General features: G+C 42.9%; 1 protein-coding gene across 1 annotated transcript; it reads left to right on the top strand.

Moving 5' to 3' along the window:
* Positions 1-31: 31 nt before the first annotated feature.
* Positions 32-27,374, top strand: ASNS (asparagine synthetase (glutamine-hydrolyzing)). The gene is made up of 12 exons (XM_050941721.1): positions 32-326; positions 3,378-3,673; positions 6,212-6,449; positions 8,759-8,944; positions 9,277-9,378; positions 18,167-18,294; positions 19,376-19,502; positions 20,999-21,105; positions 22,660-22,760; positions 24,987-25,068; positions 25,345-25,500; positions 26,813-27,374. The coding sequence occupies exons 2-12, from the start codon at positions 3,425-3,427 to the stop codon at positions 27,020-27,022; spliced, it is 1,686 nt and encodes a 561-aa protein (XP_050797678.1). The 5' UTR covers positions 32-326; positions 3,378-3,424; the 3' UTR covers positions 27,023-27,374.
* Positions 27,375-27,577: the final 203 nt, after the last annotated feature.

Genomic DNA, 27,577 nt, shown 5'->3' with positions numbered 1-27,577 from the left:
GTTGCTGAGTTAAATCTAGTCAGGGAACCACCAGGTGCTCGGAAGAGCAGAGCGCAGCGCCCCTCCCTGCGTGGTGGCGAGACTGGGGCGGGCAGCATGATGAAACCTCGCTCTGTGTTTCAGCAGCAGGAAGACCGGGAGGAGGAGCCAGGTTTCACCGGCGCTGCTCGGCAGGCAGGAGGGGTGGGGAAGGCTGTTGCCTCCGTCTGTCTGTCTGGTTAGCAGCATCCTGACCCTCCGGAGGGAGCGGGAGCGGGAGCGGGAGCCTCCCTAGCAGCATCTGGCGGGCGTTACTGGCGCTTCCCGGCGCTGGAGGCGGAGCAGAGGTAACGGGGCAGGGAGGGCGGCGGCGGTTTGCTGTGCCCAGCAGCCGCTGGCTGTCCCCGGGGAGCTCTTCCCTGGTTTGTGCCTGGCCGGGGTGTGCCCTGCTCCGCGCCTGCCGGCTTGGGTTCCCTCCCGGAGCGCGCCCTCCGGCTGCGGGGAATGGCGCACGCCCGGGGCAGCTGAGCATGAAAGCCCTTTCTGATGGTGGCATTGGTCACTCGCGTGAAGCATGTTAATGTCTTTCTTTTGCCAGCTTCTGGGTAGGCCCCGATCCTCCAAACTCTTACCCGCCTGCTTAGGGATTGCTCATGGCACATGGCTGGAGGAATGGGGCCTTACTGCGTGTGTTGCATTAGTGCCTAGAAGACCGGAAGGTTGATGGCCCCATTTTGCTAGGCGATGAGTACACAGGGGCAGACACTGGTCCCTACTAAAGTTTGCAGACTAAAGTCCTGATCCTGTAAACTGATTTGTGCGGGCAGTTCCCTCAACCCACATGGAACCTCAGCCGCTGGGCTTCCTGTGGGCTATGCAGTCCTTAAGAGGAGAGGCTTCCTGACTCATTGCTGTGCAAAGCTGTACTCCTCTAAGAATTGCATCAGAGGAAGACACCAGAATTGCATCAAGCAGAGGATATGAAGAAAGCAGTACGCGTTACTTGGGCTGTGTATCACCGTTGAAACTACTGGGGAGAGGAGAGCTTTTAGATGAAATTTTGGTGAATGAAATGGGGTTACCTCCTACCCCCCGCATAAATTCACTGCATGGTCAAAACATTTGAAAAAAGTTGTCCTGCAGTGTTAAAGAGAGACTGCCAATTTGAAATCTAGTCAATTAAAAATAAATTGAAAGTCGTTTTGAAGTACTTACATCTACCTCTGAGTCTGCCTGCCAGTTATTGTGCCTTGGCAACTCCATTTCTGTTTTCTGTTCACAATTCCCCGCCCCGCAGTTGCTATGTGGAAGACCCACACAAACAATAGAGGAAATACAAAATAGTGAAACAGCTGAATTGACTATGCAGAAAGTACCGTCAAATACACAAAGTAAATAAGAGGAAAAACACGTTCTTCTGTTTTTCAGTTTATCTCTTTTAAAATAAGGTTTGTCATCACTAGCAACGTTAAAGCACTGCTGCGGCTCTTTCTCAGTGCTGTAAAAAACCCACCCCCACGAGGGAAGTAGCTACCGGCGCTGATGCACTGTCTATACTGCCACTTTACGGCGCTGAAACATGCAGCGCACGGGCGTGTTTTTTCACACTCCTGAGTGAGACAGGCCATAGGCTTGGTAATTGTTTAAAAAATTAAAGAAATCCCAAACACTCCTCCCACCCTACTCAATGGACTGAAGAATGGTTTTTAAGTTAAAAGGGTTGCTTGAACTGTTTGTGCATTATATATGATGGAACACAAAATGGACATGGTGTAGAATCAAGCAGGTGGGTTTGTTATGCACAATGCTGGTGGAGTGTCACCTTGCTTATTAGTCTCAGAGACACTGCCAATCAATTGATTACAGTAGATTATATGGATTTTCCATGGGTGGAGGAAAGTGATGGGGTAGGTAGTCCCAAACCCCTGGATAGGTCTAGCAGCAAGACAAAATAAGCACAGTAGCCAGTAGTCAAAGATTACATAATGTCTCCGCCCATGGTTTCAAGTTAGTACTTCAGACAATGTATAAAATAAAATATATGTTGAATTCTGATTTTGGGGTTCATAGGAATGAAGTAGCCATTCTGATTGTCCAACAGGTACATACCTAGGGGTTAAAACAAAAAGACATTTGAAAAGTACATGGCAGTAGAAATTGTTTTTCAGTTGCTCATTTGTGCTTTTAAAGACGAGCACTGGTATTGGTGGGAAGTAATAGGGAGGATGTTATATCTCATACTGACATGCTTGAACCTTTTCCATAAACTCAAGATTGATATGTGGGGAGAGCATCTCCTTCTACAGAAAGAATGGACACAGGCATAATAGGCCTCTTTCATTTCTTTGGTCTGTTTGCAGCTTCAGATAAAGACACCAGTTATGGCTCCCCACCTGGCTTTTTGCTGACCAAGCTTATTTTAGCAAAAAGCAAAGTTGTCTTTTGTTTGCCCTGTCTTCCTTAGCTAGTATTGTTCACTGTTTACTAGGTCTCTGGCTTCTTGGCCAAAATCTAGACTTCGTGCCTGTAAAAAGAACTAACCCAGTCTATATCAGGTTTTTACATACACAGCACATGGATTCTAGCTGTTCAATATACATGTGATTTAATAATGACCATTAACAAGGAAAACAGGAATAAAAATATTGCATATGTGGAAAATGTCTGTTTGCCAGATACACCTTGACATTTGGAATGTTTTGACTTGAGTGGTTCATTTCATAAGTTAGATTCACTAGATACACCTCTACCTCGATATAACACGACCCGATATAACATGAATTCGGATATAATGCGGTAAAGCAGTGCTCCGGGGTGGGCGGGACTGTGCACTCTGGTGGATCAAAGCAAGTTCGATATAACGCGGTTTCACCTACAATGCAGTAAGATTTTTTTTTGGCTCCCGAGGACAGCGTTATATTGAGGTAGAGGTGTATTTGCATTTACCAGCAAGATCTTTTAAGAGTCTTCAGTCAAATTATCTAAACTTAGAATAACTAAAGCTCTTGCTTATCAGACTCAGAAAGTCAGGTATGTCTGCCAAGTTAGGACCAAAAGTAATTCCTACTTCTTGACCATATCTGATCAACATATGATACTGTACTTGGAATATGAATTTGTGTTCTGTAAGCAAGAAACGTCTAAAATAAGCCACAAACATATTTACTGTATCTAAAACTGAGCTTAAACCTAATTTCTTGGGCTGTGCAAGGTATCCTGAAGTTTTCTTTCTGGGTTTTGTTTTTAATCAACCTTCTGTCAACAAGGCCTAAAAAAGTTACTTTCTTCATAAGACAGTGTTCAATAATTCATATTCAATAAATTAAAATATGTTTCCCCTAATAGGTATCTGTTGTAGCTAAAACACATTGTATGATGACATATCTTTCTGTTAACAGGTTCTTCATTTTAAGTAGCTGTGACACAGCCTGCAAGAGATTTCAAAATGTGTGGTATCTGGGCCCTTTTTGGAAGTGATGAATGCCTTTCTGTCCAGTGTCTAAGTGCCATGAAAATAGCTCATCGAGGTCCTGATGCATTTCGTTTTGAAAACGTCAATGGCTTCACCAACTGTTGTTTTGGTTTCCATCGTCTGGCGATTGTTGATCAATTATATGGCATGCAGCCTATTCGGGTGAAGAAGTTTCCATATTTATGGCTATGTTACAATGGAGAAATCTACAATTTCAGACAGGTAAAAAAAAACAAAAAACTGTGATCTGTAGTAACTCAGTGCTGGTGAAGATTTGGAACTTCTCTGAAACACTGGACTAGAATGTCAGAGCAAATCAAATGATGCAACTTCAAAAACAAACTGTTTGGGTGAAAATCTGGAGTCAATTCATAAGTACATGAGAGAGACTCAGAATACAATAGTCCTTCAAATATTTATAATAAATAGTGATTATGTATAAATGGAAAGAAGAAAAATAACTTAGTAAAGAAATCTACTCCAATTTTAAGCTTCCAAGGGGTAAGCACATAGTCAGTGCTTACTAATAAAGAAATTGGGAGTTAGAAAAAAAAAATGTAAAATCCCCTGTCCCCCCCTCCACCTAGGGTAACCAGGTGTCCCAATTTTATAGGGACGGTCCTGATTTTTTGAGCTTTTTCTTATATAGGCTCCTATTACCCCCCCCCCCTACTCCCTGTCCTGATTTTTCACACTTGTTGTCTGGTCACCCTACCTCCACCTCCCCCCACAAAAAGTCCTCTTAAATTTGTTATTCTGCAGATTATTTTGAGGCAGCTCTACAACTAGGACAGTAGAAGATTATTTATGTTTCTGTTTAATCTCATATCAGATGAGGTAGGACATGTCTTAAATATTCTTAATATAGATCAATACAGTGTTCACAATGGGCCAGATTTTCAAAAGTATTTAGGCACCTAAAAATGCAGATAGGGATCTAGTGGAATTTTCAAAACCACCTAAACAGGTTAGGTGTTGAAGGGTATGTCTACACTTAAAGCGACGCAGCTGTACTGCTTCAATGTAGATGTGCACTGTAGCAACGGGAGGGGTTCTCCTATTGCTGTAGTCAATCCATCTCCCTTAGAAGTGGTAACTAGGTTGACGGAAGAATTCTTCTTTTGACATAACCCAGGGTTTACGTCTGCATAGCTGCGTCTCTCAGCGGTGAGGGTGTAGCTTTGCTGATGTAAGTTCCTAGTGTAGACCAGTGCTGAATCTCATTGAAATGATTGGGAATTGGGTACTCAACTTAGGCATCTAATGGGATTCTCAAGAGTGCCTATCTACATCTTTAGGTACCTAAATACCTTTTGAAAACCTGGCACCACGGCCCTAATTTATTGTCTGGTTCTATCCGTATCCTTAAAGTTATGCACGTTCATAAGTACCTTCCTGAATCCAGGCCTATATATAGTCAGTGGCACCAGCATGTTAAATATGGAACATATGGGTAAGTAGCAGCTGTGATTGTTAGCAAAAGGCCCTACTCTGTAATGCTAACTCAGTCAAGCTCCCACTGATGTCACTGGCAGTTTGACGAACTAAGTGCTGCAGAGTGTGGCTTTTACAGTGTCTGATTTTTTGCTGTAAGCTACTGAGAATCATCCAACATACTGCAGAGCAAAGCAATGCTGAGTCCCTTGTATCATCATTCTGCAGTACTTGCTGTGTTCTGCAGTATGTTACGGTCATTTTCAGTAGCACTTACTGCTTTCTAAAACAGACTTTGAACATGAGTCCGCAGTTCTTAATCAGGCAAAACTTGCATTGCCATCAGTGGGAGTTATAAACTGATGTATGCACTGATGTAGTTTTAAAAACAATTTGAGTAAAGAGAGTGATTTCCAGATGGCAAGTATGTTTTTGGAGCTTATTTGTTAAAGAACCATAGGTGAGCTCCATGGTGACCAATGACAAAATTCCCTTTGACTTCAGTGAGGCCAAGATTTCACCTCATGATTTAAAAAGTATTATTAAATTATCAAAAATATAGTGATAGTAACCTGTAAGACAGCAACTGTAAAAAAGAATATTTTTAGATGATTTTCTACCATCCAGTAGATGGCTGAAATAATTTTAAAAAGTAGCACAATAAGGGCATGAAGCATACTCATGAGTCATAGCTGCTAAAACTTCTGGCATCTGAAACTGCTTTTTTTGCTTATGGAAGAATCTTAAATTTCACCGAACAAACATTGGTTTGTTTAACTGAAGGAATTAAAATTGGCAAATGAAATTCTCAGTCAAAGTATTATTCCTGTATTACGATGGTATTATATAATTGAAGCAAATATGGTTAATTTCCAAATGGCTTTAAAATTATTAATGAATTAAGCAACCCACACCCCTGTAAGGTAGATAAGTATTATTGTTCCCATTAAGAGATTTAATTTTAGAGTAAGTGAGCTCAATGTCTCTCAGAATCAGACACAGGGTGTCTCAAATTTTACACCCAGCAACTGAAGCACACACAATTTTAAGCTACCTTTGAAAATTTGTCCCTGATGTGAGTTGCAGAGGAAGTTAGCGGCAGAGCTGCAAATAGAATAGAATAGATCAGATCTGAAACACAAGTGTATCCTTACCTTTGCTTATATGAAAACATCTATAAAGTTTTCAAACTCTTATTCACAAAGTAATCTATATTCTTTTTTTAATTGCAAATAAGTAAATGTTTCTTTTTATTTTAAGTAAAAATGAATGCAGTCAGTGTCTGTGAATGCTAATCTCTTTTTTCTTTCTAATTATTTTCTTTAGCTGCAAAAGCAGTTTGGATTTGAATATCAAACTTTAGTAGATGGCGAGGTAATCCTTCATCTTTACAACAGAGGAGGAATAGAGCAAACAGCCTCCATGCTAGATGGTGTGTTTGCGTTCATCCTATTGGACACTGCAAACAGGAAAGTGTTTCTGGGAAGAGATACATATGGAGTTAGACCATTGTTTAAGGTGCTGACTGAAGATGGATTCTTGGGTGTCTGCTCTGAGGCAAAAGGTAAAATCAATAACGTTCAGTAATTTAGTAATCAGCTTCATCATCACCGCTGTTGAGTCAAAATATAAAAAGTCTTGGAGGAACACAGATTTCATTCTCTTGATGATTGTTAAGGATATATAAAAATGAACAACAAAATTATTGGCAATTGAATCTGGTCAGTACCAAATAAAATCGTGTGGTTCCCATTTGTTTTTTTGTTTTTTAAATGTAAATAGAACTCAAGATAGACATTTTATAAAATAGGAAGACTTTAGAGTTGAATAAATGACCTTTTAACATAGCTAAAAATCAGTTTATCTACTTTTACATAGTTATGACTGCTAGGTATCTTTATCTAATTTCAGATAATATTTGAGGTCTTGATTCTGATCAGTAATACAGGAGTCAGCTGAAGTCAGTCTCAATTAGACCTGATACTTTCACCTAGGGTGACCAGATAGCAAGTGTGAAAAATTGAGACGCTTTTTTTTTCTTGAGTGTAAGGGGGAGAGGTGGAGAGGTGTATAGTTGCCTATATAATAAGAGAGGCCAAACTTACTGAGCCTCCGAGCCGTATACAAGAGGTTAGAGAGCCACAAGACATGCACAACGTGACCTGCAGGGCGGTGCCTGCTGTGGTGCGGGGCTTCTGCACCAATTTGCCCCCACCCCCACTGGGCTAAAGCCCCTACACCCCTTCTCCCCCCTTGCAGGGCAGAAGCCCCTAGTCCCACCACCCTGCCACAGGATAAAAGCCCCGAGCTCCCACCTGCCCAGTCTTATGGGCGGAAAATGAGAGGTGGGTATGTTGGGGGCTCTGGGAGCTGCACTTTAACTGTAAAAGAGCCACATGCGGCTCACGTGCTACAGTTTTGGCCACACTTTCTATATAAGACAAAGGCCCTAATATCAGGAAGGTCCTGATAACATTGGGATGTGTGGTTACCCTACTTCCACCTGTTCTTTATTTTTAGAAAAACAATGAAATGCTGGAACCATAGACATTAATATGTATAAACACTATCAAACTGGAATAGGAAGGGAGTTTATTTGAACAAGATACAAATAAATCTCTTGTCTCCTCACATTTACCCTTGAACTGCTGTATGTGTGTTTAGTTGTTGGCACCCAAATTAGCTCGATCATTGTAATGATGCAATCTCAGAGACTCAATCCTATAGTCTTTTTTTATTTGTGCTTAACTGCCTATGGTATCTTTTTCTCCAATAAGGGCTCCTGGATTCAGCTCTCAGTTCCCTTCTGTATCACTGCTGAGATAACTTGATGTTTTGAAATTCAGCTGGCTATATCCAAATAACCATGTGAGACATTCCCTGTTCAGTTTTTGCAAAATAGTCCCTGTGATTTCACCAGAAGTTTGACGTGTAAAATTAAAGTAAAATATGGCCCTTGGCAATTTTAATGCAAGTCTGATCCTGAGGCCTTTATTAGAAACAACATGTTCAGGTTCTGAGTCTATAATTTAGTAATTATGGAATTGCTAAATTGATATAAATATTACTTATTTTAATATCAACTCTGTAGAGACTTTGGCCACTTACTGATTTTTGTTAACCTCTTTTAGGTTTTATATGTAAATTTGTTAATTTCTCTCTTTCAAGCTCACACAGGCAGTAAATGTACTGTACTTGACCCTGTCACTGTCTTCAATTATGCCATATTTTCCCTAAAACATCCCAGTAGTAAAATACTACTTAGCAGTTAGAAGCTGAGTTACAGTAAAGTTTGCCCTGTGCCGCACTGAGACCTGATCCTGTGCCATGCAAGTCAATGGGAGTTTTGACACTGACTTCAGTAAGCACAGGACTAGACCCTTTGGTGCATTAGGGGACAAAGTGAGTGTCAAGAGCCTCTTTCCCCACACAGGCAACAAGGTAGGTAGGGTTCTCCATAGAGTTAAAAGATAATATGGTAGCCTCTGAACCATGACCCCAGTGAGGTTGTTGTCTGTTGTTTTGGTGGCTTGATCATAGCTAGATGGGGGTATCATGCGCTGCATGCTGCTGTTAGCAGCAAGTGCTAGTTACAGGGCACACCCTATCTGTGTTTGCAGTTCACATTGTTGCAACTCTAAAACATGTCTCAACCCAGTCTGTTGTTGGCAGGACTCCTGCACCAGAGGAGGTCTCAGGCAGCATATTTTTTTTCTCATCATTGTACCAGCCAGGACAGAATTAGACTATAACAGATAATCTGGAGAAAAATATTTTGGTTCTAATTATAAGCAGCTCAGGAACTATGATGAGGGACATGGTAAATACTCAAACACCTGAAAATTTCTTCTCCATATGTTTTCATGTCTGCAGGTCTTGTCAACTTAAAGCACTCCATGTCCACTTGTCCTAAAGTGGAGCCTTTTCTTCCGGGACATTATGAAGTTTTGGATTTAAAACCATCTGGCAAAGTTGCGTCAGTGGAACTGGTAAAATTCCATAGCTGTAAAGATGAACCTCTGCATGCTGCTTATGATACAGTGGAAAATCTGCCTGCAGGTAACACAGCAAAGAACTGATTTTTATAACCTTGTTTTAAATTAATCAGAATAATTCATTGCTTAATTTTTCATGAACATGTAACATGTATTGTGTGGCGTAAGTGGTAGAATTATTTGGCAAAGAGCTGAAAAGAAACCTTATACTGTACGAGTGTGATGCTTGGGAGCTCTCTTTGTGTGTGACTGCCTGCGAATACATTGGAGCTCCTGCATCCTTGTCTGAAATTTATTTGATAGCAAAGAATGTTGTATTCTTATTTAGTTTAGTTCAGCAAAGCCTTAATAGAAACCCCTGAAACAAAGCTGTTTGCTTGTTTCCTGTTGTGGCAGGTTTGGATCTCGAAACGGTGAAAAACAACATTCGGCTTCTGTTTGAAAATGCTGTTAAAAAACGTTTAATGAGTCACCGAAGAATCGGCTCTCTTTTGTCAGGTAAACAGCACAACTTAGAATGATTGTACTTTTCTTCCCTGCTCTCTTCTCTTGTTATGCTCATACAAAGCACATAGGATCATTTCAGGAGAAGGCAAATACGCCACATTTATTGAAAATACAACATTTAGCATATGTTACTCTCTCTCTCTCTCTCCCCCGCCACTTGATGTTTATAGTTACCAGTCTGTTGTATCTCGAGTCAGTTTAAATTGAGCACGAGTGAGGAGCTGGGCTCTTGTCGGACGGGATCCGATGCTCCGAGGCTTTGCAGGACTAAACCCAGAGTTCCATGGAAAACACCCCAGCTTTATAGTTGTAAATTCCCATTTGAGTTGATGCATTTTGCAATGTCATCCTGTAATCATTAGTCCTTAAGTGGTGTTAATCTTGGAGTTTTCTGCTGTTATCATTTGATGGTTATTGCCGTGCTTCCCATCATTATCTTCTATTTGTTGTCTTGCCTTCGGGGGTTCCTGCCTCACCTCTGAGGTCGTCAATTCTGCTAACATGTTTAGCACTGGATACAATGGATGTTTTCTGATTGTCTCCTGGTCTTTCCAGGTCTCTCACTTTTTCTTGACGATCTGGACATTTGTGATGGCTTTCATACCTTATCTTTTCCTGATGCATTTATTCCCCATTCACACAAACAATCTCTTACAGAAACCTTCAAAGGTATAAGACAGCAATGTATAAGACAGCATTTTATATTCAGCAGAATACATTGTAAATCAAGCCTTGCTAAATCTTATAACTAAAACACTTCACATTGGGGCTTCAGGCCTTCAACATTTCTTCTCCTTAACATAGATACAGTACTAGATCTGGTTTCTTACTTACTAAAACCTCAAAACAAAGAAATATATATTTAACTAGAGTGCCTAATTTGTAATACATATAGGAAACCATAGTTGACATTGTAACTTATCGTAAAACAAAAGAGTGACTATAATTAGTTGTTCTGGTCTGTCATTCCTTTCTGCTATTCAAAAAGGGTGTCTGACAGGGTAAAATAAATCATACGTTAATTCTCGTAGTACAATTATAAAATCCTGCTCCTACACTCCCTCTCCCCTCCCCCACCAAATAAATAAATGAAGTGCTTACTTACTCTGGTCTGCCTGTGATGCATCTAAAATAACAGGACTTTTAATGTACTTTTTCTACCAAAAATTTTAACAGAAATTTGAAGGAATTTTTGAAAATTGTTAGTCTTTATTGAGCCTCTTACTGTATTATTATACCTAATGGAACCTGAGCTGGGATGTTGGATTGCAGAGTGCCTGGCCAGCTTTCACTAAGAAGATACAAAACCAACACTTCAAGCAGTGCTAATCCAATGTACTCAAAACATTATAGGGGTTTTTAGTAAGGGTAAATATCTTATAAAAATGAGACATAACTGTACTATTACAAGGTAAATCTATAGAGAGGTTTCTGTATACTCCAGAAAAGAGGGGAAGTTGGAAAATTTGGTGTGGAAATGGTTTCTTTTCTGCCTTTCACCTTCCCTCGTGTATATTTGTGGCGGCAGAGAGGGAGAAGGCATATCCTGTGAGTACTGACTTAGGGGTATCTGGGCCAGAACTAATACTAAGTTTTTCAAAGGGGGTAATCTAAAATCCAGAAGGCAGTTCAGTGTCTTGGCTGGGAGGCAGTGTTCTCTAGTGGTTAGGCATTTACTGTAGAATCCAGGTATCTGCTGTCTAGTCTTGGGTCTGACATTTGGTTCACTACAGTTTTTTTTTTTTTTTTTTTTTTTTTTTTTTTTTAGAGAGTTCTTACTGACAGAGTTAAGGTAGGTTGTGCATGTGTGTATGCATGGCATAATGACACATGTTCAATATGTATCTTATTGTATTGGAATGAGGCAGGGCTCAATAGAAGCCATTATTAGTTTGGCAAGTGCTGCTAACTCCTTTCATTTACATACATAAAAGCTGGGAAGGGTATTATGGTGCTGGGGATGGGACAGTGTCCATCTCTTTCTCCCCTCCCCCCCCCCCCCAAAAAAAAAACAAACAAAAAAAAAACTCGAGCCCAAACTGTTTCAAAATATAAAATTCTTCTTCGAGTGCTTGCTCATATCGATTCCAATTAGGTATGTGTGCGCTGCGTGCACGTTCGTCGGAAGACTTTTTACCCTAGCAACACTCGATGGGTCGGCTGGGCGCTCCCTGGAGTGGCGCCGCTGTGGCACCAGATATATACCCCTGTCGACCCAGCCACCCCTGAGTTCCGTCTTACCGCCCCTGTCAGTCGTTGGAACAGTGGAGCGTGGCTTAGCTGACTTCCACTTCCCTAGCTACTCTTAGTTCTCTCGTTCATTATTGTGTAGATAGTTGTAAACTTTTTTATATAGTTATACTTAGTTTCTGTTTATAGCATAGTTAGTGTAATATAGTTAAGAGAGGTTCGGGGATTAGCCCCTTCCCCGCACCCGGTGCTGGGGCCCATGCCCGGTTCACCGGGTTTCAAACCATGCTCGGCCTGTTGCAAGCCGATGCCGACAAGAGCTCCACACGACTCCTGTCTGAAGTGCCTCGGGGAACTGCACCTGACAGCTAAGTGTCACATTTGCAAGACTTCAGACTTAAACAGCTCCTCATGGAGGCGGCTCTCACCCCTCCGCCTTCGGCACCGAGTGCTGGTCAATCGGCGGGCAGAAGCGCCTTCTCGGCGCCGGCCATCGCTGGCACCGAAGTCGGCTCCACAGCGCTCCCTCTCCCTGAGGTCGAGACAGACTAAGACTCCTGCTGCTTCTGTGCTGCCTGCATCACAGCCAGAGAGCTCATCTAAGTTGGATTGCCCGGCGCCGACACCCGCCACGGCACCGACAATGTCGGCACCGTCGATTCTGGTCCCATCGAGTCCGGCGCTTGTTAGCTCCCCGGCGCGAACCACGGTAGAGCTTACTATCCCATCCACGTTGGAGACATTCTCAATGGTGAGGGATCTGATTGCCATGACAGAGTTGATGCTGCCTCTACCCCCGGCACCACCGATGCGGGTAATAGAGTCTATAGGCAAGCTGGCCTTGATAAGACCACCTTCTGTCGGACCAGCACCGTTCACGATCACGGTCCCGCAGACGTTCTAGGTCCCGACAGCGCTCCCGCTCCCGACGCCGCTCGCAGTCCTGGCACTGTTCTCCTCCTCGGTACCGGTCGCACTCGCGGCACCGGTTGGTATCCCGTTCGCCAGCCCGCTACTCTCGGCACCGTTCCAACTCCCGGCACCGCTCCAGGCACCGTGACTCCCGTAGCCGCTCCCGATGTCGAGCCCCGAGATCTCGGTCAACCTCCCAGCACCACTCCGGTCGCAGGTCCCGATCTCGTTCCCGGTACCAGTATGCCTCCCGGTATCGGTCTCCGGTGCCGAGCAGAGCAAAGTCTGCTAGAGACAGAAACTCTGCCCAGGGCTTCTCCGCTCATCCATGGCCATCCAGACACACTTCAGTGTCGTCCCACGCGGACAGCTCTTATGCTCAGGACTGCGATTCTGATGTGCCCACTGGAGTCTTTCAAGAGGCCCAGACCCAGGACCAAGGCCCACATCAGTGGTCCTTCTGGACACCTTGGGCGTACCACCAGGCCCAAGGTGCTCCAGTAGTTCCGTCTTGCTCTGCCCCATCAGAGCACCGAGTGCCAGAGGCAACAGCTAGCTGTCCCCCTCTGGCTGGTACGGAGGAAGCACCAGTCCACCCACCGGTCTCCCCGGTCCCACCGGAGCAGGAGGTGGCCCAAGAGCAAGAGGCCACACAGGACCCCCTCGTCCCCGGCATTTCCTCTTCTCCAGATGAGGCGGTGGCAGGAACATCTTCCTCGGGCCTTCCTCCAGTCGACCTAAGAGCCCATCAGGACCTCCTCAGGAGGGTAGCACTCAATATGAACCTCCAGGTGGAGGAGGTCCCAGAGGTAGAGGACCCAATAGTGAGCCTTCTGTCGGCGGACACCCCCACCAGAGTGGCCCTACCATTTATACGGACCATCCAAGCCAATGCCGACACTATATGGCAGTCTCCAGCCTCTATCCCTCCTGCGGCCAGGGGAGTTGAGCGTAAATACATGGTACCCTCTAGGGGGTATGAGTATTTGTATGTCCATCCTCCTCCCTGCTCACTAGTCGTTCAGTCCGTTAATGAGAGGGAGCGCCATGGCCAACAGGCGCTAGCCCCAAAGTCGAAAGAGGCTAGGCGAATGGACCTGCTCGGCCGCAAAGTGTACTCGGCAGACGCCCTACAGCTCCGGGTGGCAAATCAACAAGCCCTGCTCAGCCACTATGATTACAACACCTGGGCAGAGGTGGGTAGGTTTACGGAGCTACTCCCTCAAGACTCCCGCCAAGAGTTCGCTGCCTTCTTGGAGGAAGGGAAAAAGGTGGCCAGAACTTCCCTCCAGGCCTAGATGCAGCCGACTCAGCAGCCAGGACTCTGGCCTCGGGTGTTGCCATGAGACGCATCTCATGGCTGCAGGTTTCCAACCTCCCACCAGAGCTGCAGTATACCATCCAGGACTTGCCATTTGATGGTAAAGGTCTTTTCTCGGAAAAGACTGACCCTAGACTGCAAAGCCTGAAGGACAATAGGGTCATAATGCGTTCTCTAGGCAGGCATACACCGGTGACCCAACGCAGGCCTTTCCGTCCCCAGCCTCACCGCCCATACTCTGCGCCTAGACAAAGACAAGACTTTGGCAGGCAGTGTGGACGAGGTGGGCGTAGATGCCAGTCAGGACCCCAAGGGGGCCAAAACCAAGGTCCCTCGAAACCACCAGCGGGACCAAAGTCCAACTTTTGAAAGTACACCCGAGGATGGCGTACCAGTTACAGGCCAGAATCCTTTGCCTCCCTTCTCCAGCCATCTCTCCTACTTCCTCCCGATGTGATCCCAGTTAATCTCAGATCTGTGGGTCCTACGCACGGTGGAATATGGATGCCACCTCCAATTTGTTTCAATCCCGTCCCTCTTCAGGGACCCCTCTCACGAGCAATTCCTCTTGCAAGAGGTGCGGATGCTCCTCGCCATGGGAGCGATAGAGGTGGTACCAAATGACGAAAGGGCAAGGGGTTTTACTCCCGTTATTTCCTAATCCCCAAGTCAAAGGGAAGTCTCAGACCTATCCTAGACCTGCGAGGACTCAACCAGTTTATGATAAAGTTGAAGTTCCACATGGTATCCCTGGGGACCATTATCCCGTCCTTGGATCCTGGTATGCCGCCCTCGATATGAAGGACGCGTACTTTCACATCGCCATTTTTCCTCCGCACAGGAGGTACCTTCGCTTCGTAGCCGACGGTCAGCACTTCCGGTTTATGGTCCTGCTCTTTGGCCTTTCTGCGGCGCCAAGGGTTTTTACAAAGTGTATGGCCGTAGTCACCACATATCTCCGCTGACGTCGGATACACGTTTTTCCGTATCTGGACGATTGGCTAATCCGAGGAACCTCCGAGACACAAGTCACCCAGCATGTGGGCATCGTCAGGGACCTATTCACACGTCTAGGCCTGATGATCAATATGGAGAAATCCATTCTGGTTCCCACGCAGAGGTTAGACTTCATAGGAGCTACCCTGGACTCCAATCTAGCCAAGGCCTACTTACCACAGCCACAGTTTCAGGCAATGGCAACAATCATCCGAAGTCTACAGAATTTCCTGACGACCTCGGCTCGTACTTGTCTCGGTCTCCTAGGTCACATGGCTGCCTGCACGTTCGTGACCAAATACGCCAGACTCCGCCTCCGTCCTCTCCAAACTTGGCTCAACTCGGTATACTGCCCGGGCAGGGACCCAATAGACACGATAGTCACCATTCCCCCGAGCACTCTAGGCTCCCTAGACTAGTGTGTGCAGGGCTGCCGTTCCATCCACCCCAACCTTCAATGTCCCTGACGACAGACGCGTCATCTCTCGGCTGGAGTGCTCACCTCGGACGCCTTTGTACTCAAGGCCTCTGGTCATCTCAGGAACTGGCGCTACACATAAATGTCCGAGAGCTGAAAGCAGTCCGCCAGGCTTTCCAGCAACATTTACAAGGCCGTTGTGTCTCAGTGTTTACAGACAACACAACGGCCATGTATTACATAAACAAACAGGGAGGGACTCGATCTTCCCCCCCTTTGTCAAGAGACCATCCGACTCTGGGACTTTTGCATAGCCCACTCGATAGACCTGGTAGCGTCCTTTCTCCCAGGGGTTCGGAACACTCTGGCGGATCAACTGAGCAGGTCCTTCCTGTGCCACAAGTGGTCAATATGCCCGGATGTTATTCATTTGGTTTTCCAGAAGTGGGGATTTCCCCCACATAGACCTGTTCGCTTCCCGCGCGAACAGGAAATGCCAGATGTTCTGCTCCTTCCAGGGTCTTTCACTGGGATTGATCTCGGACGCATTCCTAATGCCGTGGAAGAACCGGCTGCTCTATGCCTTCCCACCGTTCCCGCTGGTTCACAAGGTCCTGCTAAAACTCTGCAGGGACAGAGCGCGCCTAATCATGATCTCTCCAGCGTGGCCCAGGCAACACTGGTACACCACGCTGCTCAGTCTGTCGATAGCCAACCCAATTACTCTGCCACTCCACCCAGACCTCATAACTCAGGACCACAGCAGTCTTCGCCACCCAGACCTGCAGGCCCTTCACCTCACGATGTGGCTGCTGCGTGGCTAAACCAGTCAGAGTTGCGTTGCTCTGCCTCAGTACAACAAGTACTCCTGGGTAGCAGGAAGCCTTCCACTCGGTCAACGTATCTGGCCAAGTGGAAGCGTTTCTCCTGATTGGTGCGGAACGCAGAATGTTACTCCCACTGAGGTCGCAATCCCTACCATCTTGGACTACCTCTGGTCTCTTAAGCAGTAGGGCCTGGCGTATCTTCATTGAGGGTGCACTTGGCGACCATCTCTACCTTCCACCCAGGGGAGAGTGGCCGCTCCGTGTTCTCGCACCCTATAGTCACTAGATTTCTCAAGGGCCTGGAACGCCTATACTCCCAAGTACGCCGCCCCGCCCCAACATGGGACCTCAACCTGGTTCTAACCAGACTTATGTCTGCCTCATTTGAGCCGTTGGCAACATGCTCGTTGCTATACCTGTCCTGGAAGACAGCTTTTCTCGTAGCCATTACATCGGCCAGACGAGTTTCCGAGCTTCGTGCTCTCACGGTGAACCCACCGTATACTGTGTTTCACAAGGACAAGGTGCAGTTGTGACCACACCTGACATTCCTCCCTAAGGTGGTTTTGGCCTTTAATGTTAACCAGGACATCTTTCTCCTGGTCTTCTTCCCAAAGCCCCACTCATCACAACGGGAGCAACAATTGCACTCCCTGGACGTCCGTAAAGTGCTCGCATTTTATGTCGAGCGGACAAAACCATTTCGTAAAACGCCCCAGCTCTTTGTTGCAGTGGCGGACAGAATGAAGGGTCTCCCTATCTCATCCCAGAGATTTCATCTTGGGTGACGGCATGCATCCGTACTTGTTATGACTTGGCTCATGTTCCCTCAAGCCACCTCACGGCGCATTCTACCAGGGCTCAGGCTTCGTCTACCACCTTCCTGGCTCGTGTACCTACCCAGGAGATATGTTGTGCAGCTACCTAGTCTTCGGTCCACACCTTCGCTTTACATTATGCTCTGGTTCAACAGTCCAGAGATGATGCAGCCTTTGGCTCAGCAGTTTTGCATTCTGCAACATCTCACTCCGACCCCACCGCCTAGGTAAGGCTTGGGAATCACCTAACTGGAATGGATATGAGCAAGCACTCGAAGAAGAAAAGACGGTTACTCACCTTTGTAACTTGTTCTTTGAGATGTGTTGCTCATATCCATTCCACACCCGCCCTCCTTCCCCACTGTCGGAGTAGCCGGCAAGAAGGAACTGAGGGGCAGTTGGGTCAGCAGGGGTATATATCCGGTGCCATAGCAGTGCCACTCCAGAGGGCGCCCAGCCAACCCACCGAGTGTTGCTAGGGTAAAAAGTCTTCCAACGAATGTGCATGCGGCACGCGCACACCTAATTGGAATGGATATGAGCAACACATCTCGAAGAACAACAGTTACAAAGGTGAGTAACCGTCTTTTCTCAAGTTACAGCAGCATAGTCAAATCTCCATAAATACAATCTAGGTACACACTAATTGTGTGTTATTTATACAACTATTGCCCTGTGCATTCAGTTTCAACAGTATATTTTACCAAGGGATGTGGCATTAAGTGAGATAGGCATGAAGAGTTGTACATTGTGCTTTTAAAATGGTTAGAAGGATAGTGAAGTTGAGGGCGGGTGTGCCAGATGGCTGGAATGGTAGCTGCAAGCAGAAGAGAGAGTTGGGGACTGTGAGCAGGCCAGAACTGTCAAAGCTGAGGGAGCAAGTGGAATCTTAGGGAGAACAATTATTAGCAGTAGGTGGAAGCATAGTCATGAAGGAGATGAGAACAGTTATATATTTGGGGGTGGGTGGGAAATCAGTCCAATCTTGGCAGGATGGGCAGAGAGAAGGTATGTTTATTTGGAATCATTATACCACGATCGAAGATCTATTTGTGTGTTAAGAAAAAATTAGTTGCAGTTCCTGGACAGCACATAAACTAGTAATTGCTACTACAGCTGTTCCACTGAAATTGTACAGTGCTGTCTCTTTTTTTCTAGAGCTCTGTTCCACCCTACTTTGTACATCGTGTCTTGGATTCACACACAATTTAAAAAGCAAGACCTATGTAAATCATGTTTCCATTGTACAGGTGCTTGTACCTTAAAAACATAACGAAATAAATTGTTTTGCGGATAGGGGGCTTGGATTCCAGTTTGGTTGCTGCGATGCTCCTGAAACTGATGAAAGAAGCAAGCATCAATTACCCTTTGCAAACTTTTGCCATTGGAATGGAAGACAGTCCTGATTTATTGGCTGCCAGAAAGGTATAGTAATATTTTTGTCTTCCATTACAGTTAGTGTGCTCAAGCTGAATAGAGAATACTGCTTTTACATTACCTGTATAAGGTCACAATGTGTCCTGGATGTAGTCTTAATCCTTTTTTGGATGGAATCAGAATTTTTGGTAAAACCAAGTTTGCACAGCACTGGTTTTGCTGCTTAATTAAATTACAGAAATAGGTTGTTTTTATTTTTGTTCTTATGTATTTTAAAAATCTTTTTGTGACCAAAACTGTCACTGAGTTATTACTACAAGAGACAGATCCAGGGAGTTCTGCCATAATACCAGGAGTGGGTAAAATGTGCTTTTGTTGCAGGCATGATTGGATGGGCCAAAAAAAAAAACACTGCGGAAATTTGTGGGACATCACTAAATGGTTTAAGCATGATTTGTTTCATTTTTTTAATGGTAAAATTGTTTTTATAATATATAAAAATATTAACTCTTTTTTTGGTAGCATGGGGGAATCTGTCTTTCTTGCAGGATCTAAGGTTTTTGCGGGTGGGAGGAGGATAAAAATGCAAGAAAAAAGTGTGAGCAGGTGGAAGTGGATATTGCAGGAAGCTATGGGAGCAGGATTAAAAAAATAGTCTCATGCAGGGCTCTGCTGCAAGGGCCATGCTTTCAAAGATTCCTCAATTCTGCCCCCATTTGTGGCTGAGTCCAAGGCTAAACCACTAAACTTTTAGATCTTGGAAGAATCACTGGAAGTGTCTCGTCTAGCATCTGTGAATGTGTTAGTTGCCAATGAACTTGTAGTTTAGACAAATCTTTTGGGGGGCACTGTGCTGTGTTTTAGGCCATGTCGTACTTTAAAAAAACACGTCACAGCCATTACAGAGCCCGCTGTACTTTGTGTAAACATTGGGGTTAGAATAAATTGTAATTTGGGAAATATTTTCCACTGCAGTTTATAGTGGATATCCATTTTATTTTCTTCCTGTTTTAATCAGTTATGTAATTTTTGTTGCAGAAGAGCTCTGGCATTTTAGTGATGTGTTGTGGATGTTTGCAAAGCACTTTGGGTTAAAAGGCAAGTTAGTAATGTAATCTGTTATAAACAGGTTGCTGCTTATATTGGCAGTGAACATCATGAAGTAATATTTAATTCTGAAGAAGGAATTCAGGCATTAGAAGAGGTTATTTTTAGCTTGGAAACATATGATATTACAACAGTTAGAGCTTCAGTTGGTAAGTTTTTTTTTTAATATACTCTTTATTAAGTATTGTTTTACACAAAAAGTATTATCCTTGTATACTGTCCAACATCAGAGAGGATCTGGGAGCCAGGAACCCTGATTTCTATTTCCAACTTCGTCATTGTCTCAGAGCTTTTCTGCACAAACACTTATTTCATGGCAAGCTGGAGTGTAAATCTACTTAATACTAGCCTGCTATGAACTAATTGTGTGGATCCTGCTGCCGCACACTAACAGTTCCTAGTGGTCTTTGATCTATTCTTCTTTGAAACAGGAGTAAATCAGCGGTCACTAGGGAACTGTTAATGCATGGCAGCAGGGTCCGTGCAGACACTTATTTTGTGGTAGGCTAGTGCAGGCTAGAATTAGACTACAGTTTGTGGTGAACTAAATGTTTTTGTAGACAAATCATCCGAGTGGGACCACGGCAAGTTATTTGTCTTACTGGTAAGACATGTATAACAACATTTACATTCCTTTGAGGTTTATTAAGGCTTTGAGATCCTTAAATGAAAGACAGAGATTCAGATTTTAAGGCCAGAAGGAAATATTAGATCTAGTCTGACCTCCCGTAAAACACAAGCCGTAGAATCTCATCCATTTATTCCTGTTCTGAACCAAAAACTTCATGTTTGGCTAAAGCCTGTCTTCCAGAAAGGCAGGCACAGTTTTGTGAATTCAGAATATACGTACTACTTTGCCATAACAAATATGGAAACAAATAATTTTTCCAATTTTTTTCACATTTTGTTTGCATTCAAATGTGATTTTAGTGTGATAGTGTAGTAGAACTCCTTGAAATAAACACTTGTTAATGAACTCGGTCTTAAAAAAAAAAAAAAAAATAAAATAAACAAAACCAAAATTTTCTATTACTAAATCATGTGGAAAGGTTCAATGGGGAGAAGGCTGAATTCATTGTATGTATATGAAGAGAATAGAGAGAATTTATTAGTACAGTGCTTTGGAAATGAAATGGACTATACAGTATAACTGTTAAGATAAACTTACAGCAGTAATAAATATTTGGTTATTTTTATTCTTACAAACATAAGCCTTAATTCAGGAAAACATCCCTATTCAGGATAGCTCTCAAGCATGTGCTTAACTTTAAGCGTGTACTTAAGTCCAGCTGACTTCACTGGGACTTAGCTTTCCTGAATCAAGGCCACTTATAGATATATTTTTTCCCTTCAATTGTTTGAGTTTGAAGGACTAGTTATAGGAAAGCATGCATCATAAGAACAATTTAGATACAGAAAATATACCTAAAATGATATGAGTTAGTGATATTTTAATGGCATTGAAAGGCAGAAAGAGTTGCTGCTGTTGTGGATTTCAACTGTTTCCCCCTCATTTCTAGTATGTAAGAGAAGCACTGAAACACTAAATCAAAATGACTGTGTGGGCTGTACTTCTGAAGTCAGAATTTTGTTCAGTTATAACTGAATTTACAATAACTTTGTAAATCTGATTTTATTGTTTTAGGTATGTATCTGGTTTCCAAACACATACGCAAGAAAACAGACAGTGTGGTCATTTTCTCAGGGGAAGGCTCAGATGAGCTTACACAAGGCTATATCTATTTCCATAAGGTAAGAACAACATTTTGTTCACAAAGGAAAAAGGGTTCTTGTTTGTGCATGCCCATATTGGGCCACAATAATTAGAAAAGAGTCCTTGGAATACATTAATTCTTTCTGGTGCTGGTACTTTATATCTATTTACAAGTAAATAATGTATTAAAGTAGATAAATAAGTATTCAAAACCCCCTGTGCACGTGAGTACAGGCAAGTCGCATCTTAGGCACATTTAACATGTACGAATTCAGCTTTGCGCAGTCAGCAAAAACGGGAAAAAAAGAAAAATAACAATATAAAAACTGCATCTGTAGTGTAGGTGATTCTGCCCGCCATTCAACTCAATGAGTGTTTCACAATATGCGGTTTTCGCTTTATGCGGAATAGAACCCCGGCGTCAAATAATACAGTTTTAAGAGCACATCACCAGCTGTGTCCAGGGTCCAGACATTTCCTTTTTCCTCCTGTTATAGAATCTTCCTTTTGGAGATCGTTATGCATTTTTATAATAATTTTTAAATTCAAACATTTTTTTCTACATTTTTAAAAGCAAATTTAGAGTTGGTTAAGGTGCCAGCTAGAGACTGAAGGACCGATCTTCAGCGGTGTAAATTGTCATAGCTCACTGAGTTCAATGAAGCTCTGACACTTTCCACCATCTGAGGATCTTCTCATTAATTCCCGTTTATTTTTGGAATCGGGACAGTCCTGTCGTAGTGCAGGTTTTCCCCATACTGTCCTGCTAATGTGTGTGCCGACACTGACTTGCGGAGACCACTTCTAAGGGTAAACAAACAGTTCAGTCTTCTTTCCCTGCAGTTCTTGGCCTCTGTACTGAGACTGCTAAGTGTGAAGTCAAAGGAGCTATGCTGATTTACATTAGATGAGAATCTGGCATAAATATTTTATACTTTTTGTGCAACAAATATCACTTGCATCCTCTTTGCTTGTGGTGAGAACGATCATAGTAACAGATGTACATTCGTAAACAATCTTTAAAAAAAAAAAAATCAGCATCTCCATGTAACTGCTTCCAAAACAAGTTTTATTGAGGAGGTTCATTATTTGAGTCCTTATGGCTCTGTTCCGAGATCACTTATGGCCTTCTTGGATTCCTGAGACATTTGAATAGAAAGAAGACACTGGGGCAGTTTTGTCCAAATCCCCATAGAATGCGTTGTAGCTTTTGGGAAATACATGGGGCACATGCTATTTGTACAGTATCGCAGTAAGTCCATGAGTATGAGCATGCATGTTGCGTGTTTCTGTAAAAGTGAGGAAGGTTGGGGAAAGGAGTCTTAATCATCCAATTGTATGTATTCTCCTCAAATGTTTGCAGATTGTGAAATAAGTTGGCCTGCAGTGTAAATTTGTGTACCGGTTGCTTCAACATTCATGCCCTAAAAATGTGTAGCATATCGTTGTATTATGGAATGCTCTGCAGAGTACAACTTCTCCTTCCGTGCAAAGAAATCACTGGAAATCCATATATGCTACAGAAAATTCTCAAAGTAGCAATACAGCCATGCAATATATATGTGTGCACTACGTATGCATGTATGTTACAGGCTCCATCTCCTGAAGAAGCTATGGAAGACAGTGAGCGGCTTCTGAGAGAACTCTACATGTTTGATGTACTTCGTGCAGACAGAACTACTGCAGCTCATGGGTAAGGCCTGTTTAGGCTCCCACACACCACAGTTATACGTGCAGTTTAAGAATCTAAGTAGACTAGAATCTTAAAGATCTTGCTGTCCTCTGTGAAATTACAAACATCTGAACAGTAGTGCATTTCGTAACATGTAGAGGGAAATACTACCCTCAATTGCCTTCATCTATAATTCAGTATCTTTTAAGGGACAAGCTGTTTATTGGTGGGACCAGGATCTGGCCATAAAAACTCGTGTGAGCAGGAAAGCAATATCCTTTTTTGTGGTTTCATGTAAGAAAAAACAAACAGAAAAATTTGCTCGTTAAAAGTCTCCGATAGAAGGCTGGAGAACAGTATAAAGTTACATACCAAGATTAAATTGGATTTGTATCCTGAAGGAATCCAGGTGGAGCATTCATAGCATTGTGCATAACTGATCATATCAAATGCACCAGGTTGCTATTTTGCCAATTGATGCAGGAAAGGCCTTTGTCTAGAAGGAATGATCTTTGTTGTGAGCAGTACAAAATATTTACTATATTTAGAAATGTTAATATTTGGGTGGGGAGAAATGGCCTTTGTGACCAAGATTAAAATCAGAAAGTTTTAAAAATAACTAAAGAAATTAGGCAATATGTTTATATACATTTTGGACCTCTGGCATAAACAACAGGGATGCATCTGAACATTAAGGAATGGAAACTGGAAGGGAAAAAAAATGGAAATAGAGTATTAATAAAGAAGCTGGATAGATATGAAGGGAAGGAGGGTCTTGTGACTTAAACACAAGACTTGGGCAGTCAGGAGATCTGGGCTCTGTTCTTGCTCTGCCACAGATTTGTGTAACCATGAGCAAGTAAACCTCCTTGTGCCTCGGTTTCTCCATCTTAATAATGGGGAGACTGCATGTTGCGCCGATGACTGGCTGCTTACTCAGGTTTGTTTATTTTCACACTTTGAATTGCCTTTTGCTTGAAGAGCTGCAATTGCCTTTTCCCGTTATACAAAAGCTTGTGAAATGCTTTATAGAATAATTGGAAAGACAAGGTCCCTGCTCTGATAACTTATAGTTAAATGTAGATGTGATGTGAGAAATAGGGGTAACAGTCAGTATGAGAGGTTGGGGGCAAAGAAGTATAAACAGTCAAAGATGCCTATCACCTGCAGAAAATATATAGCAGGAGGTTCTCATTTATGCACGCTGAACAATCTTTGGCTCAAACTGAAAAGCCCTAACCTCTTACTCGATATACAAGGATAGGAAGTGCAAGCCTCTGCACTCAAATATTACTGAACCGTAGTCATTCTTCAAGGGCATACTGTACATTACCTGCAGTAGGTGTTTTGTTTTTTTTTTGTAAGGAGAAAAACTAAGAATAATAAACTCAGGTTTGGAATGCACCAAGTTACACTGGACCACTTCCCGAGCTGACTTTAAGTGTAGCTACACTGACTTGCACTGGCTGAAGTCCTGGCCCATTACGTTACATGCTTTAAACTAACATGCCCTGCTGCAAGTACAGGAGTGATTGATGCAGTTCCTCTCTTCCAAAGGCAAAATTCTTATCAACTCATTTGTCACCTCAAGTATGAAGTCTTAGAAATGATACTAGTTATCTGGCTCCACAACATATTGGGCCCGAACATAAGCAGTAGGGGCTCAGTGCTTCTGCACATGGAACTCTTGCTGAAGTTAATGGAAATTCTGCATGAGAGCATTGCACAATCATTATGAAATGTCTTTATGGTTTCTGCAGGTGCATCTTTATTGCTATCATGTTTGAAAGCCAAACTCAGGTATGCTTTTGGGTGAAACTAATGCATCTCCTCACAGGCAACTTGCCCGTTTTTGACAGATCTTTTAGGATTACAGGATTTTTTTTCAGTGTTTATATGCAAAATGCATTGTTTTATGGAGGTCTTTGTGGAACCTACTGTAGGAATTCCTACATTTTTGTATGATATCATAAACTTCCAATAGATGGCAGCATACACTGACAAAATTCTTGGACTTTTTTGGTTGATAAATACTGTGCAGATGGTTTACTGGATTGTCCAGATTGATTAATTGAAATTAAATTTTGAGCATAAGTGAAATATTCATATATTAATGTACTAAGCCTTGTATTCTTTCTGCTGTTCAAAATAAGTGGATGTTAACAGTTCTGGAATTCTAAACTAATGTGTCTTGGGGTTGATGTAGTATGTTTTTTCTAATTTAATTTGTTTTGTTTTGTTTTTTAGTCTTGAACTGAGAGTCCCATTTTTGGATCACAGGTTTACTTCTTATTACCTATCCCTGCCAGCGGAACTCAGAATTCCAAAGGTATTTAGACCTACACAGCACCCAAAAGGCATGTTGGAGATATAAGATTGTGATCCAGCAGAGCATTAAGCAGGAGTAATCGTATAGAATGTAATGGTACTGTTCACATGCTTGATTGCTTTGCTGGATTGGTGCCAATGGCCTGATCTTTTTATTGAATGGGCTTCTAAAGGGGAAGATGTGTTTTTTAAAAATCTAGCCTTAAAAATTGTCTTGTAGGGTTTGTTACACTTAGGTTCCTAACATTCACAGTATTGTTATGCGTCATATCCATAGGATGGAATTGAAAAACATCTCTTGAGAGAATCATTTCAGGATTCCAACTTGCTTCCCAAAGAAATACTCTGGAGACCCAAAGAAGCCTTCAGTGATGGTATAACATCTCTCAAGAAGTCTTGGTTTTCAATTCTCCAAGATCATGTTGATCTCCAGGTACACCTATTTATGTTAAAATTACTGCTTGTTATCTAAAGTACCATAGGCTTTCATGCTATGTTTTAAAGCCATTATTGGTATATTAGAAATTGCATCAGTCAATGAAAGGTGGAATTTGCAGATAGTTCAGAAAATAAATATTTGAGTTTTGACGTTCTTGAATTGCCATCTGTTCAAGAATATTACAGGAGTAAGGTTGCTTTTAAGAAATGGAAGTACTTCAGGATGTGAAAACTGTTGTAGTGTTAGGTGAAATTTTCGATGGAAAGAAACGATAAAATCTCATGAAAAGGACTGTGAAAGGCAGTTGATATGCTTAAGTGAAGGAAATAGCTGGATTGCAAATATATGTGTGTGTTTTAGTTTATGGATAAACTTGCTGGATTCTGAGTTTCGTGTGAGAAATGAATGCTGCAGCTGTGGTACTGTGGGAAATCCTTCAGCTTAGGGCAGCTGCTGTAGTTTATACATTTATAGCACCTCTACCTGCTGTTCCCAGTTGCAGAGTTAGTGCAGTGTCAATTTTTGGTAGCCACACTTGGTTGTAGCATAGCTAGGCCCTTTTTGCAGCTGAAATCTCTTCTTACCAAGCCAGGCAGTGTAACTGCAGCTATACTTGCTTAGCACAGGGAATTGTGTGTAAATGATCACTAGTGGTAAAACGTAATGCCCACTTTACGCCAGCCTGTGGGTGAGATTCACCTCTGCTGGTGCCAGTGCAGTTTACACCCCTGTACTACAGGAAAAGCTGCCCTTCGTGAAATGGAGGCTTCAGGATACTTGACCTCTGCACTCCCACTCCTGGGCTACTTTCTGCCACTGGAAGCCTGCAGACTGGGTTGTGCTGATTGGAGTGAATTGGGGTCCATTGAATGCAGGCAGAGGAGAGAAGCTATCAAGAAGCAGATAACTGCATAGCCTGAGCTTGCTCAGAATCATTCAATAGAGAGAGAAAGGCAGGAAGGAACTGAGGAGATACTTTTGTAAGTTTACTAGAAAAGAATTTTAGCTTTAAAAAAGTTGACACCTACTGTGGCTCCAGAAACAAGATTGCACTAATAGGGCCATTTATGAAACTAAATCTCAATAAAGTTGTGCAGATCAGGCTCACCTTGAGCTCAGTGGGAGCTGTGTGCACATCCTAGGGCAGAATTTCACTTTTTAGAAAGCTTTTAATCTCTTTCTGGAATTTAAGGAACGGTGGAGTTAACTACACTGAGATGATGGTATTTCGACTGCAGCTAATGGTCTGGTGAATAATTTATAAAGCAACTTCACAGCTTAATTATTATTTCATTCTTGCCCATAGGTTGATGACCTTCTGCTGGAAAAGGCAGCAGAGAAATTTCCTTTTAATCCTCCTAAGACTAAAGAAGGTTACTACTACCGCCAGATCTTTGAGAAGCACTACCCTGGGCGAGCTGACTGGCTTTCCCATTACTGGATGCCAAGATGGATTGAAGCTACAGATCCTTCTGCTCGCACCTTGAAACATTACAAATCAGCTACCAAAGAATAAGCATTCCAGTAATTTTGAAACAGAAATTACTTGTTACCAAATGGCTCTATCTGTGCTAAAGCTGGTCATGCACCCAATAGTCTAAAGAATATTCAAAATGGATTTGGACAATGGTATTTAAGATGGAAAAAGCACTTTTTAGCCAGTATAATAGTGTGAAATTCACCCCACTGCAGAGGGCTTGCACAGGGACCTCTGCCTCACTTAAACTACAACTCTGGTCTGAAAAAACTGTTCTGTGAAAAGAGCACCATCTTGCTTAGCAGCTCTGCCCCTTGTTCATACTCAATCAGACTGGCTGACTTCAGTTACAAACATACATGTATTTTTAACATAAAGCCTCCTTGGAAGACTTGAATGGCTCATATGATGTGTGTTCACCCGAATTTCACCTTGGGGGTGTAAAATTAGCATTTATGGACTGGACATTGTGCCTAGGCTCCTGTGTTTTAAAAACTGTAGCATTCATGCGGTTACTGTAGACATTGGGCAAGATCTACAGAGATTTGCAAATTCCTACAGGTAGAGAGAGGCACCTAGTAGAATTTACAGAAG

This window comes from Gopherus flavomarginatus, chromosome 2 (assembly GCF_025201925.1).
Source record: "Gopherus flavomarginatus isolate rGopFla2 chromosome 2, rGopFla2.mat.asm, whole genome shotgun sequence".
Classification (NCBI taxonomy): domain Eukaryota; kingdom Metazoa; phylum Chordata; order Testudines; family Testudinidae; genus Gopherus; species Gopherus flavomarginatus.
This window is presented reverse-complemented; position numbering and strand designations above follow the sequence as displayed.

Excerpts from the sequence above, each read along its gene's own strand:
- ASNS (XM_050941721.1), top strand. The coding sequence starts at position 3,425 with ATGTGTGGTATCTGGGCCCTTTTTGGAAGTGATGAATGCCTTTCTGTC. Across the intron at positions 9,379-18,166 it reads AATCGGCTCTCTTTTGTCAG|GGGGCTTGGATTCCAGTTTG; the intron begins GTAAACAGCACA and ends TTTTGCGGATAG. Across the intron at positions 21,106-22,659 it reads GCTATATCTATTTCCATAAG|GCTCCATCTCCTGAAGAAGC; the intron begins GTAAGAACAACA and ends TGTATGTTACAG.